The sequence below is a fragment of the Lissotriton helveticus genome, chromosome 7 (assembly GCF_964261635.1).
Source record: "Lissotriton helveticus chromosome 7, aLisHel1.1, whole genome shotgun sequence".
NCBI classification, from domain to species: domain Eukaryota; kingdom Metazoa; phylum Chordata; class Amphibia; order Caudata; family Salamandridae; genus Lissotriton; species Lissotriton helveticus.
Window position 1 is genome coordinate 1272718268 of NC_136068.1, and position 13436 is coordinate 1272731703.

The 13436-nt window shown below is 44.8% G+C and overlaps 1 protein-coding gene across 2 annotated transcripts in view; it reads left to right on the forward strand.

The window, feature by feature from the left end:
* Positions 1-233: 233 nt before the first annotated feature.
* The window catches only part of LOC144767333 (proton channel OTOP2-like), a 319185-nt gene continuing 305982 nt past the window's right edge, over positions 234-13436 (forward strand). For both annotated transcript variants that reach the window (XM_078650816.1, XM_078650815.1), the window contains exon 1: positions 234-611. In XM_078650816.1, the coding sequence (XP_078506942.1) occupies positions 257-611 (355 nt within the window). In that variant the 5' untranslated portion in view covers positions 234-256. The remainder of the gene's footprint in view (positions 612-13436) is intronic.

Consider the following 13436-nt stretch of genomic DNA (forward strand, 5'->3'; position numbering starts at 1 on the left):
CAATGGCAATTAACAACTAATGCCGTCCAAAAATGAGGGCAGTTATGTTAGCATTCACACGCAGGGCAGGCTCACACCCTGTCTTTGTCCTTACCACTAAACTAGTACGTAGGCAAGCAATAGTAGTCAGTAGCCGCAACATAAGGTTTCTGATAAGTTGAGCCAATTATACCATCTCATGTAAGGTTCTAATACTCATAATGTCTTGTCTTTCCAGATAGTGGGCCCTGGACTCGAGACCTACTGTTACTCTTGCATGATGGTGCCAGACTCCCCCAAAGAGTCAGTCACAGAACTGGAAATGGACGAGTCTGTCTCCCCAAACCAGCATGAGTCCGGCATTCAGGTGGAAGACAGCTTCGGACCCTGGAAGAAAGGAGGCCGAGCGTTATCTGTCCTGATGGCCATCAACATCCTCCTGCTGGGCTGCTGTCTCATCACCGCAGGCTCAGTAGACCACGTGCCCATCGAAGAGAAAGATGTTTTGGCCTTCCTGTGCACCCTGATGCTGCTGTCCATCCTGTGGATGTGTGTCCAGATGTACTTGACCCACAAGCACAAGAACGCCGTACTCTACAAGGACTCTCATGCAGGACCCATCTGGCTGCGAGGTATGTTATCCGCAGAGGCCCCAGAAGGATGGCCATTGGTACCAAGGGGTCCCTATATATCGCATGGCACATTCATCATTCGGGCTTCTTAGCCAGCACATTGCCTGTAGTTTTTGTTTTTTTAACTTTTCATAGATTTTGCAACTTATGTAAAAGCAGCGCAATGAGCGCAGTGCCAATGCAAAATATCAGAATACATTATACTACCAGAAGAAGGCAGAAAAGACCAGGAGAAGACCGTGCAGGTAAGAGCGGTGGGACGGTCGGTGAGGTGGGAGGGGTTTCGACAGACGATGACGAGGGAAAATGAAAGAAATAATTAATTTTCCCTCGTCGTCGTCTGTCAAATCCCCCTCCCTCCTTTCGCCCCCCCCCCCCGCCAGCACCTGGAAAAGATATTACATTACATCCCACGACTGAACTACTGACCACCCGACAGTAGGGCAGGATCCCATCTTCCGCTCGTACATTGATATTGCCCACCCCACCATCCGCCAATGGCCTCTCTGTACACAGTTCTACCTGTATCCCTCTATACTCCAGCCCAATCCTTCCCGATGTTAAAATGTTTCTGGGGGCAGCCCCATGACAAGTGGATTGAATGTTCTATTCCCATACAGTGATCCATGCCCTTGGCCTAGGTCCCTACATGTGGAGGCACCTGTCGCCTTTCAGGCCCTGGCAATATCCCTCTTGGTGACAATGAGTCCAAACCAAAGAAAGTGTCTTCTGATAGCGAGTGCCTCCCAGATCATCTGTTATATGGAAAAGTATGAGTTTATGGTCTCGGGGATAGTCCAACCTATCACCCTCTCAAGTCAACCCAGCATGAGAAGTGGGCCAGCACCGGACAGTGCCAGAACATATGAGCTAAACCCCCCTTGGGTCACCGCACCGCAGACAGTTTCCAGCAGGGATCAGGCTCCTGCAGTGGAGTCTGTCCCTAGAGAGATACACTTTATGAAGTATCTTACTTTGGATTAATTGAAATTGGGTGGTAATCACTGCTTTTCTGGGGGCCTCCACTGCCTCCCTCCAGTCGTCGTCACCCAGACAGCCCAGTTCACCCTCCCCACGCCTGCCACACTCCACCATCGGGTCCGGCATAGTACACTGTAACATATTTTATATTTCCGATAATTTATGTTCCTTGAGGTTTACAAGAAGGATTTTCGCCTCCATCGGGGAAAAATCAGGGATATCTTCCAAAGGCCGCATAAGAGGGAGGACGGCATGACGGAGCAGCAAATACCTATAGAACTGCGTGCGGTGCATGTCATATTCCTCCTGCAGGTCCTTTAAGAACTTGAGCATATCACCACGCAGCACATCCCCCAACCTTTAAATACCCATAGAATCCCAGGCCGCAAACCCCCTCTGAGGAATTCTGGTGCCGAGCCACAACAGGGTCTCCAAGGTGAGATTAGCCCATCCCACAGTCTTCATGGCAGCATTCCATACCTCCAGCACAACGCGGGTGGCGGGAGGGAAAGATGCAGAGGCCCTCCCACATAGAGCAGGTGGGGACAGCCACTCAACAGACATCCTCCCCATACGCAGGTTCCCCAAAGCCACCGCACCACCACTCATTCACAACAAGCAGATGCGCCACCCAGTAGTATAGTAGTACGTCTGGGTGGCCAATCCCCATTCCACCGCGGGTTGACAACATTTCGCCAAGGCGATAAGTCAGTGGTTATATAGATACTGAAGATTATATCTCCGTGCGCGTCACTTATTTGTGAATGTTTATTTTAAAGAGTTCAGGGTGTCGCTATCCTTGTCACACTGTGTCTGGCAGTGCCTTAAATAATGGGATGAATATGTGATATAAAAATCACAAAGGACACGTTATTTCACATGAAACTCAAGGGTTTCTTCACCGTTTATGAATCGTTTCAACGTTGATTTTTAGTACATTCAATCAAATACGTTTCAATGAAGTCAATAGTATTGATTCCAGATTTGTCGAATGTTTTTATTTTCATTCATTTGCAAGTAATTTCATCATTCCATTCGCATTTAATCCTTTTAAAGCATTACATCATGCCCAATGCATTTCGGGTTTTAAGTAACCCTTCATCAGGGGCCTTTTGAATAAGGCGGAACTGGTATTTTTAGTCTTCCAGATTTTGCAGGCTTAAATTCTCTGCATACTCGATTTCCATAGGAATTGGAGTTGGTCCAATGGTGTACCCGCAAGCCAGCCCTTAAGTAAATCAGCTGTATACCGCTCTGAGTTGCACGCCGAACGCTCGTGAGAAACTATGGACTAATTTGGGAGTCACGTACCTTTGAAACTGATTGAGCTGAATTAAATGTACGCTATTGAACTACGGCACAACCTTACAGCTGATTTACTTAAGGGCTGGCTTGCCGGTACACCATTGGACCAACTCCAATTCCTATGGAAATCGAGTATGCAGAGAATTTAAGCCTGCAAAATCTGGAAGACTAAAAATACCAGTCCCGCCTTATTCAAAAGGCCCCTGATGAAGGGTTACTTAAAACCCGAAATGCATTGGGCATGATGTAATGCTTTAAAAGGATTAAATGCGAATGGAATGATGAAATTACTTGCAAATGAATGAAAATAAAAACATTCGACAAATCTGGAATCAATACTATTGACTTCATTGAAACGTATTTGATTGAATGTACTAAAAATCAACGTTGAAACGATTCATAAATGGTGAAGAAACCCTTGAGTTTCATGTGAAATAACGCGTCCTTTGTGATTTTTATATCACATATTCAACCCGATAAGTCAGTGGTTCCCAAACTGTGCGGCGCGGCACCCTGGTGCACCATAAGAACTAGCCAGGGGCGCCACGCACATCTTAGGAATGTGGGAAAGGTAGGTTCTGAATAAGATTTTTGTAATGTGGAAAGTTTGTAGATTATGTCTTTGCTGCGCCGAGTAACCCATTTGGGACTGTCGTGGGGAGTTCTGAACGCCCCCCTGTCAGCGTCTACTCTGGAACATGGTTTGGCCCAGCCCCAGCACGTAACATGCTTCAAAAAGCTTCCACTTAGGCAGGGTCAGGTGCAATCAAGAGCGATGCAAAGCGTTATTGCTGCCCGTGTTCTGCAGCACCTCTAGGCCATTTTCATTACAAGTTGGTTCGGAAGAAAGGAAATGTGAAATTTATGATCGGGTAATCATGAGAGATTCCCCCGAGCTCTATACCACACCGTCTTGATATAAATTACACAAACTAGTTGTTGTCATTTTAAATTGAAACTAAAGAGAATCTGGCAAGTAAATCACCCATTCCTATTTTTATGCAGTTCTGAAAGTCTCAGAAACGCAAGCCAAATAGCAGTACTTGTGTACGCCTGTTGTACTTGAGATCCACGGGGAGAGATCTCGTCAAACTGGACTTTGCCAGTTTGCCACAATAATCTTCGAGCCTTATGACTGGGAAGTCACCAAAACTCCGTTTTGAAAAACATCCCACTCATACACAAAAGGCAGAAAGTGTCACACGTGACTTGGGGGCAAATGGCAGGATTGAGAAAAGGCAGTTGTGCTAACGCGGGATTACTGGTTACTAGTTACCTTACCAAATCCCAAACTATGTCGACTGAATCGTTGGTACCTGTCATTGAGTAAAAGGTAATCTTACAATAAATCAATCAATTTAAGAACTTACACCACTCTAAATGACCACTGACCAAATTTTAAGTTTCAAAGATTTAATATAAAGTCAAAGATAACTGAAGATACAAACTTCTCAAAATGAGATTAAGAAGATAAATCGGTATCACTATGAACATGAACTTTTTGAATAGTCTGAGTCTGAAAAACAAAATAATAAGTACAAGCTCAAAAACCATAAGGGTTGCCAAAATGGATACAAGTTGCAACCTCAAAGTCATTACAGAAAAGAAAATTTAGGTTAGTCTGTCCCTACACTATACTAAGTGACATCCCTACTTAACAAGATCTTTACCCCTCTAGGTGTCAGCCGTGGTGACTTCCTAAGAAGATCACGCACTTCTCTTTGTCTCTTCTCTGATAATGGGTCTCTCCTGATCAGCCTATCTGCCTACCCATCCGCTTCCTTAGGCTCCCAAAATCATCTGCTCTGCTCTCTTCCCGGGTCTCTTTCCCTAATACCAAATCACATTTCCAAAAGAAACGCCCCTTGGGACGCCCCTCACGTGGTACATCTTTGCGCGGTAAACTCCATGATGGTACTCTTGAAGACCCTTGTTAAAGTTGACCTTGGTTCCCAGGCTTCTTCTCCAGTGCGCTGATACCCCCTGAAATTCCTGGAAACTCCTACAGGCCTGCGCAAGGCGCCACTGAACAAAGTCCCTTTCATTCGAGCTGATTAGGACCCTCGCACCTGCATACAGCTCGTCCTGCAGTGGGCCTCAAATTCCAAACTCCACCATATCTATAGGTCGTAAAATATAAGCGAAGCTCTGTACTTGGCACCTCTCGACTTCTCCTCTAACGAGCACATGGCACATCAAAGGAGATGACATTATCAGTTCAGGCCTACTTGATTTACATGAAGCAGGTCCCTGCACTCTTAAAACGTTAACTTGATTTAAACAGTAAACATTCTTAACTAGCATACGTTTCTAAAATAACACATCTATAAAGCATATACTTTTAACCCTAAGTTCAATAGTACATTTAGAAGAACCATGTCAACCTTGTCTCACATTATTTTAGCAGCACGTTTAGATTTGCTTGTGAATTGCCATGAGGCCTACACAATATACTGGTTTTTAGAGTTACATTCAACTCTTACATTATTCCTTTAACATGAGAACGTGAGGTTTTCATATTCATCCCAAACATTTCTACATTAGTCTCACACAGTTATGATTATTGTTACTCTACTTAAACATTCTATGCATTTCACTACTGAATATAAGACACTCTGTGTATTTCACTTCTAAATATAAACACTCTGGTGCAAAGTACATGTTAACTAACTACGTGCTTGTAAATATGGTACACTTATACATTTTTTTCAAACTTGTGCTCTCTCAGTCCCCCCTTTGATGACCTTCAGGGGTCATCACCATCAAGACACTAAAAATGTAGAACCCTTCAAAGTGAAGTCATAGCTGTGCCACTTCTTTTCATACTCTCTAATGCTTTCAGACTCTTGTATTGAGTGTCCTGCATCGCTGTCAACTCTTCCTCCTGTTTCCTCATAGTTCTCTGCAACCTATTTGCTCTATAACATTGATACAAACGCACCAATCCCCACAAAGTGATTACGCAAATCACAATTATGATGATGGGTTTCAGTATGTACCAAACGATACCCTTTCCTAAGTTGGCAAACCAACCTCCAACTTTACCCATTCCATGACCTACTTTTTCCCACACATTTACTTTTGCCAGGTCCTCAATTTCGTAGTGTATGGCAGTGATGTTTCCTATATACTTCTCTAGAGGTTTTGAATTGTCTGGAATGTAAGTGCAGCATTCCTGGACCTTCAAAGCCTTACAGACTCCTCCCTCTTTTGCTAACAGAACGTCTAAAGCAAGTCGGTTCTGAAGAACCATTGCCCTAATCGATTGCATCTCCCCTTCTATCAGCATCAATGATCTTGCAGTACTGGCAGATAGCCTATCCACGACTGTAGCTAACCTCCTGATCTTAATGTCATTCAGTATCAGTCCTAAGAAAGGGAATGCAGCACCGAGTACATCTCCAACTACTTCTGCTGCACCCAGCCCTCGCTTCCATCTAGTTGGTATTTCTTTCTTTGGCGTGTCTAAATTCTCAACATGATATATTTTAGGGAAGACAACAGCCAGATAGCATGATCCGTACCAATTATCTGGTAACTTCACATAGGCATTTCTTCCACATACAAAATATACGTTTGGTATTGCTTGCATCCCCTTCAAAAAGTCCTTAGAGTAGTACTCCAATTGAAAGGCATGTTCACAATTGACTTGACCTACATAAAAGTTTTCATAATAAGAGTAACTCCTGTGAATGCACAGTTTCCCCCGTTTCTCCTTATCCAAAGCAATTGGACCAATACTACCTTTTCTTTGATGTGCCCTTTCCTCCTTGGTCCAATCTGTTTCCCATTGTCCTGATGCCTTCAAAATCTTCTGCCTCCTGTATCTAGTATCTACCTGTCCTATAAACTTTTTCTCAACTTCTGATATTTGACAAGTCAGATTGTTTCTTCGAGCATGTGAAGTATCTAACGTTTTCCATGGAATAAACCATTTGTGTAATCTGTCTTCGCTTTTGTAATAGTCCCATTTGTTCAAATGCTTGGAATTCGGGACCTCTGGCAATGTCGAGTCGAAATTCGAGAAATAATACTCAAATCCATCTCGTCCATAAAATATGCTCAACAACAAACTGCATGTGATTCCATATGTCAATGGAAGATGATGGTATCTGATACCCTCCTCCACAGAAGCTGGTAATTGCATACAAACGTAACAATCCTTCACTTCCATGGCATCAACATATTCATAAAGCAATTTAGCATAAGCATTTGACTTGTAATTTCCCTGTGACTCATCTGTATGTAGCCTTTTTATTTCTGCATCTAACAACGCTTTGTCTTTATCATTGATGTTTCCCTTTTCCTTAATAATGGTAGTTTTCGGTGTTGACACTCCCTTGACCTCCTTGACTGCAGTTTCATCCCTTTCGTGTCCCACTAGGAATGAAACAGTTACCACTAAAATGATAAGAGAAACCACTACTCCTATAAATGTAACAACTATACATTTTGCCCTGCGGTTCGGGTTGCCAGCCTCCATGTTCTCAAACAGTGTAGTTCTCGACTTTCTTCCAGCATTCACTTCTTCTCTTTTCTGAGCCAAAAGTCTTTCTTTCTCGCAATGTCTCTCTTTTGAACACTTGGAAGCTTGACAATTTGTTTCCGCAAAACAGTTCAAAGTCCCGTAGAAATTAGACAACCCTAGCCCTTCTCCATCCACTAAAAGGAAACCCCTATCACTTTTCTTCTTCCACTCGGCGCTAGGTTATCTTGCAACAAGTTTACAATTTCTTTTCAAAAGTCTTATTTTCATCTAAAGTTATGTATGGCTCAAGGAGGGACACTACGGCTTCATAAATGTCCATCCGAAGTATCATTCCCTCAGGTTCTGGGCAGTTCGTACCACAACATGGAAAGTCAACTGTTTCTAGGATTATTCTCCTTATTTCGCTTTGGACAAGTGGACGGACGAAATTGAGAGTTAGCGTTTTTTCAATTTCTACTCCTGGTACTATCAGTTCTACATCCACAATCACAAAGGGGTCCGTTCTAATCAGGATCACTTTCTTCACCTTTCCAGTTCTGCGCCCCCTTGAAGACATTCGCAATATGGTATTAATCCACAACAATGAGTGCTCCTAGAATTTCTACTACTCGCTCAAGCATTTCCAAACGAAGAAGAGTTCCCTCCAAAATTGGATATCGTGAACAGCAAACTGGAAACTCAACTGTCTCTAAAATCAATTTTCGTATTCCGCTCAGGAGAGCAGGATGAACGATGTTGAGTGTCAGCAACCTTTCGGTCTCCGCTCCTGGCAGTAGAAACCTTATTTGCACTGTGATGATCGGGTCAGTTCTGATCAGTTCCACTTCCCGGATCCTCCCGGTTCTGTGCCCCCCAGACATCTGCAACGAGGTAGGTCCAGTCGGGAGTAGAGTATCTTCTGCTAGGCACTCGCACCCTCCTTGATCTTCTAAGACCCTCCTCGGCTTGATCCTGGATATCTTCTTCTGGATCTGAGTCTTCGGATATAGGAGTAAGCGTTTCTTCCTGGGCCGACCTCAAACTTAGCCTTCTTCTCCTTGCTGGCCAAGTGGCAGCTCCAAGCCTTATTCTCCTATTCCTTGTCCTCTCACTTGGTTCTTGGTCGCTCTGATACGGATCTGAGTCTGAGTCGTATTCACTTCTGCTCTCTCCTTCAGTTGCGTCTTCCGTCTCACTGCCGTCCTGCCTTCGCTCTTCTTCTGAATCCGTTGCGTTCCCAACTTCTTCCGACACCTCCTCAGCTGCTGCAATCCCTTCTTGCGACCCTTCTTCCACTTCCGGGCTTTCGTCTGGGATAGGAGCTGTTCCTTCTAGAGGTGCTGGAACTCTTCGAGTATGGGATGCATGGATCCAATTTGGCAGCCCCCCGCACTTCACCGCGGTGTTCGTTATCAGGATTACCTGAAAGGGCCCACGCCAGCGAACATCTAGGCAGTTCTTCCGGACGTGTTTTTTAACCAACACCCAGTCCCCTGGGTTCAGGTCATGACACAGGTTCCTCGATGCTGGAACTTCAGCCGCATGCACCTGAAGGGACACAGAATGGATGGCGTCAGACAGTCCTTTACAATAATCCAAGATCAGATCATCTGTAATATTCAATAGGGCAGTAGTTGGAACTGTGGGAAGTCTCATGGCCCTCCCCATCAGAATCTCGTGGGGAGAGAGACCTGTCCTCCTGTCAGGTGTGCTGCGCATGCTCATGAGCACTAGAGGAAGAGCATCTGGCCAACTCAAAGATGTGGATGCCACTACTTTAGCCAATCTATTCTTCAATGTGCCATTCACTTGTTCCACAATTCCTGAAGCTTCTGGTCGATAACTACAATGCAGCTTTTGATCGATATTCAGTGTGGAGCACAACATCTTCACTATTTCGCTGTTAAAATGTTTTCCTCTGTCAGATTCCAAAGAGGCAGGCACCCCGAAGCGCGGTATCAACTCCCTGAGCAACAATTTAGCCACTGTGAGTGTATCGCACCTACGTGTAGGGTACGCTTCAACCCATCTGGAAAATACGCATACAATCACCAACACATACCGAAGGCGATTAACTCTCGGCATTTCGATGAAATCTAGTTGCATCCTATTGAAAGGCCCCCCGACCTCCCAATGTGACTCAGTGTGACTGGTGTTCGTTTGCCTACGTTCAATTGTTGGCAGGTAACACATCGCTTACATACTGATTCTGCTGCTATTCTAAATTTAGGGCAATACCAAGTTTGCCTAAACACTCTCATCATAGCATCCCTTCCTAGATGTACTGGACCATGTATGTCTCTCGCCATGGGATTAGCTAATTCTTCAGGTAACACGGCCCTCCCATCTGCTGAAACCCAAAAATCCATTTCGCTTCGCACACAACCTGCTATTTCCCATGCCTTTTTCTCTGTTTCAGGTGCGTTCTCCTGCATTATTCTTAAATCCTCCCAAGTGTCTACAGTTTCTAACATCATGCTTAATTCAGTCTTTTCTTCTGCACCTTCTATTTCCACCTTTGAGAAAGAATAATTTTGTTCCGCACAATAGCGTGCGACTTCATCAGCGTATCTGTTGCCTTGTGACACAAAATCTGTATTCTTAGTATGTGCTACACACTTTACTATTGCGATGTCCACTGGACCTTGTAATGCTTCTAACAACAGCCGCACAAATTCTCCATTTCGAATGGGCGAACCAGAGGAGGTCATGTAACCCCTCTGAGACCACAACTGCCCGAAATCGTGAACCACACCGAAACCATATTGGCTGTCCGTGTAGATGGTGACTCTCTTTCCGTTTCCTGCTATGCAGGCACGAGTTAGGGCAATAATTTCTGCTACCTGTGCGGAATGTACTCCTTCCAGGCAAGCGGCTTCCACAACTCCAGTAATAGTACAAACAGCATAAGCTGCTCTCAACCGACCAGTATCGTCTCTTAAACATGAGCCATCAACAAAGTAAATTTCATCGGGGTCAGACAACGGCTCATCCACAATATCTGGTCTGGGTTTCGTGCATAGTTCAGTCACATCAAGGCAATCGTGGTCTTCACATCCTTCGCCTTCTATTACAGTAGGTAATGGCATCAAAGTAGCAGGATTCAAGACAGAGCATCTCCTAAGAGTCACGTTCTCCGCAGCAAGGATAACTTGTTCGTAGCGCGTGAGCCTACTATTGGTCAGATGCTGCGTCTTCGTCCTGGTCATTAGCAATTCAACTGAATGTGGTACATACACCACCACTGGATGTCCCATCACAATACTCTCGCTCCTTTCAATGCTGACACCCGTTGCAGCAACGGATTTGAGACATCCGGGCAACGCTGCGGCTACTGGATCTAATGTAGCCGAAAAATATGCAACTGGTCTACGGGCATTTCCGTGGGTCTGTGCCAAGACTGACAAAGCACATCCCTCTCTCTCACAACAATAGAGTGAAAATGACTTCTCGTAATCGGGCATTCCCAGAGCCGGAGCACGACACAAATCGTCTCTCAGCTGCAAGAACGCCACCAAGCATTCTTCGTCCCATGGTACCGGATCACTCACCTCCTTGTGCGTCAGTTTCTGTAAGGGCTTTGCTTTCAGTGAAAAGTTAACTATCCACTGTCCGCAGTAACCCACCATTCCTAGGAACATTCTAACTTCTCTCTGTGTTGTAGGCGCATTCATCTTCATTATCGCCTCAATCCTCTCTGGTGACACCTTACGTTTTCCTTTCTCTAACCGGTGCCCCAAATACTGTACTTCTGTCAGACAGTACTGTAACTTGCTCGGAGATACCTTATGTCCATTTTCAGCTAAATGGTTCAGTAAGGCAATTGAATCTGCTTTACAGGCTTCCTCTGTCTCTGACGCAACAAGTAGGTCATCTATGTACTGGACCAGAACCGAGTTCTGGGGCAGTACTAGATTTTCGAGATTCTTTTTCAACAACTGATTGAAGATGGATGGACTGTCTGTGAATCCTTGTGGGATTCGACACCATGTTAAAACGCGATCTTCCATTTTAAAAGCAAAAAGATACCTGCTCTCTTCATCCAATGGGATTGAAAAGAAAGCCTGGCAAAGATCTATCACTGTGAACCATTCTGCTTGACATGGTATTTGAAACAATATCACTGAAGGATTCGGTACCACGGGACAACATGAAACGACTATGTTGTTAATTTTTCGTAAATCCTGCACTATCCTGAATTTCCCGCTAGGTTTCTGCAAACCCATAATCGGGGAGTTACAAGGACTACCCACGATTTCTTTCAGTATTCCCTGTTGTATCATTGACTCGATCACAGGTTTTATTCCCGCAATCGTTTCCTGGGACAATTTGTATTGAGGCGTTCTTGGAAACTCAACATTTGGTTTTACCAGAATTTTTACCGGTTCTACCCCTTTAATCAATCCTATATCTTCTCCTGTGAAATCCCACACCTCTGACGCCACTGCATCTCTTAAATCTTGGGGAAGATCTTCTACAGTCAGAGTAGGATATAGTTCTACACAGAATTTTGAATTGGCCACCTTAAAGGTAGCATCATCGTCGGTAGTCTGTACCTCCACTCCTTGTGGGGTGCAGTATATGGTGCAATTCAATTTGCACAACAAATCCCTTCCTAACAGACATACCGGACTCGAGTCACAAACCACAAACTGATGTTCGTTCATGTGGTTTCCAATTTTCACAGACACTGGTTCTGTCAAAGGACTAGTCATTCTTTTATTTGCGACTCCTACCACCTGAATAGTTTCCCCTGACATTGGCAAGTCTGGAACCACCGCTGATCTCAGAGTCGAACGAGTAGCCCCAGTATCCACTAAGAACGTAGTGGGACACCCTGCCACTTCTGCCTCAACAAATGGCCCTCTTTGATCCACTTCTAGGACTGCCCCGAGGGTACAGTCCTCTTCACTGCTCACACGTTGTCCTGTCAATGGATCAATGTAGTAACACTTGTCTTCCTCGATGAAGAGAGGCATCTGCTTAAAGACCTTACCCCCTGTCGCTACCTTCGGTGGCTGTGGGAACTGGGCCCGTGGGGCCGAAGTCCCCCTTTGGCCACCTTGCCTCCTGGAACTGTCACCTTTGGTGTTGGGACTTCTTGAACCTGCTCTTCTACTTCTAGCTCTCCATTTTCAGGGTTAAAGGGACACTCGCGTCACCAATGCCCCACCTGGTGACACTGATGGCACTTTGTCGTTTTCTTTAAAGTGGCAAAGTCTATCCTAGGTCTCTGCCCTTCTTCATTATCTTTGTTCTGACCATTTGGTTTTCGTCCCATCCCCTGCTTCTGCTGGCCACCCTTCCCAGCGGACTGCATTTGCACCACCATCAATTTCTCCTTTAGATTCTTGGCTTTAGAATCTATCTCGTCACTGCAGTACCTCGCATAACGTAAAATCTCATCTAGTGGTTTGTTCTGCCAACAGATTAAATGTTGCTGTATCATCAAACAAATATCAGGTCTCAACCCCAAGACAAACTTTGACACAAACTGCCCTATATCTTTGGGATCCATTACATCTAGTCCACTGTATTGCTTGAATGTTTTCAATAATCTTTCATAAAACTCGTGAACTGTCTCCTTGGGTTCTGCCTTGTTCGGTCTATTTTCAGCCAATCTATGTCCTGTGGTGGTACCTTATCTTTCAGCCATGCTATTACCCTTTCATACTTTCGCATGACAATCTCGGACGGTCCATTAGTCCGAGCATCCCTCACTGGTTCAGTATTTGGCCATTCGACACTAGTCTTGCACGGGGTCCATAAATCAGATGGGACCACGATGTCAAACAACGTGTTCAAATCTATCCACAGTACTTTCGAGATTTTGACAAACCTCTCTACCTGCTTATACCACTCTACTGGATTGTCCCGCAACTTCGGAAATGAGTTGGTAAATGCAGCTAAATCTCCTCTACTCCAGGGTACATGTACATAATTTCCGTTTGATATTTCTCGCAAAGGGAATGCCTCCATATGCATTACCCTTCCCTCGGGGGTCATCACATTTGCACTTCGTCTAACTGTGCCCTTTTTCGACCACCTTTCTTCCCATTTGTCCAATTCTC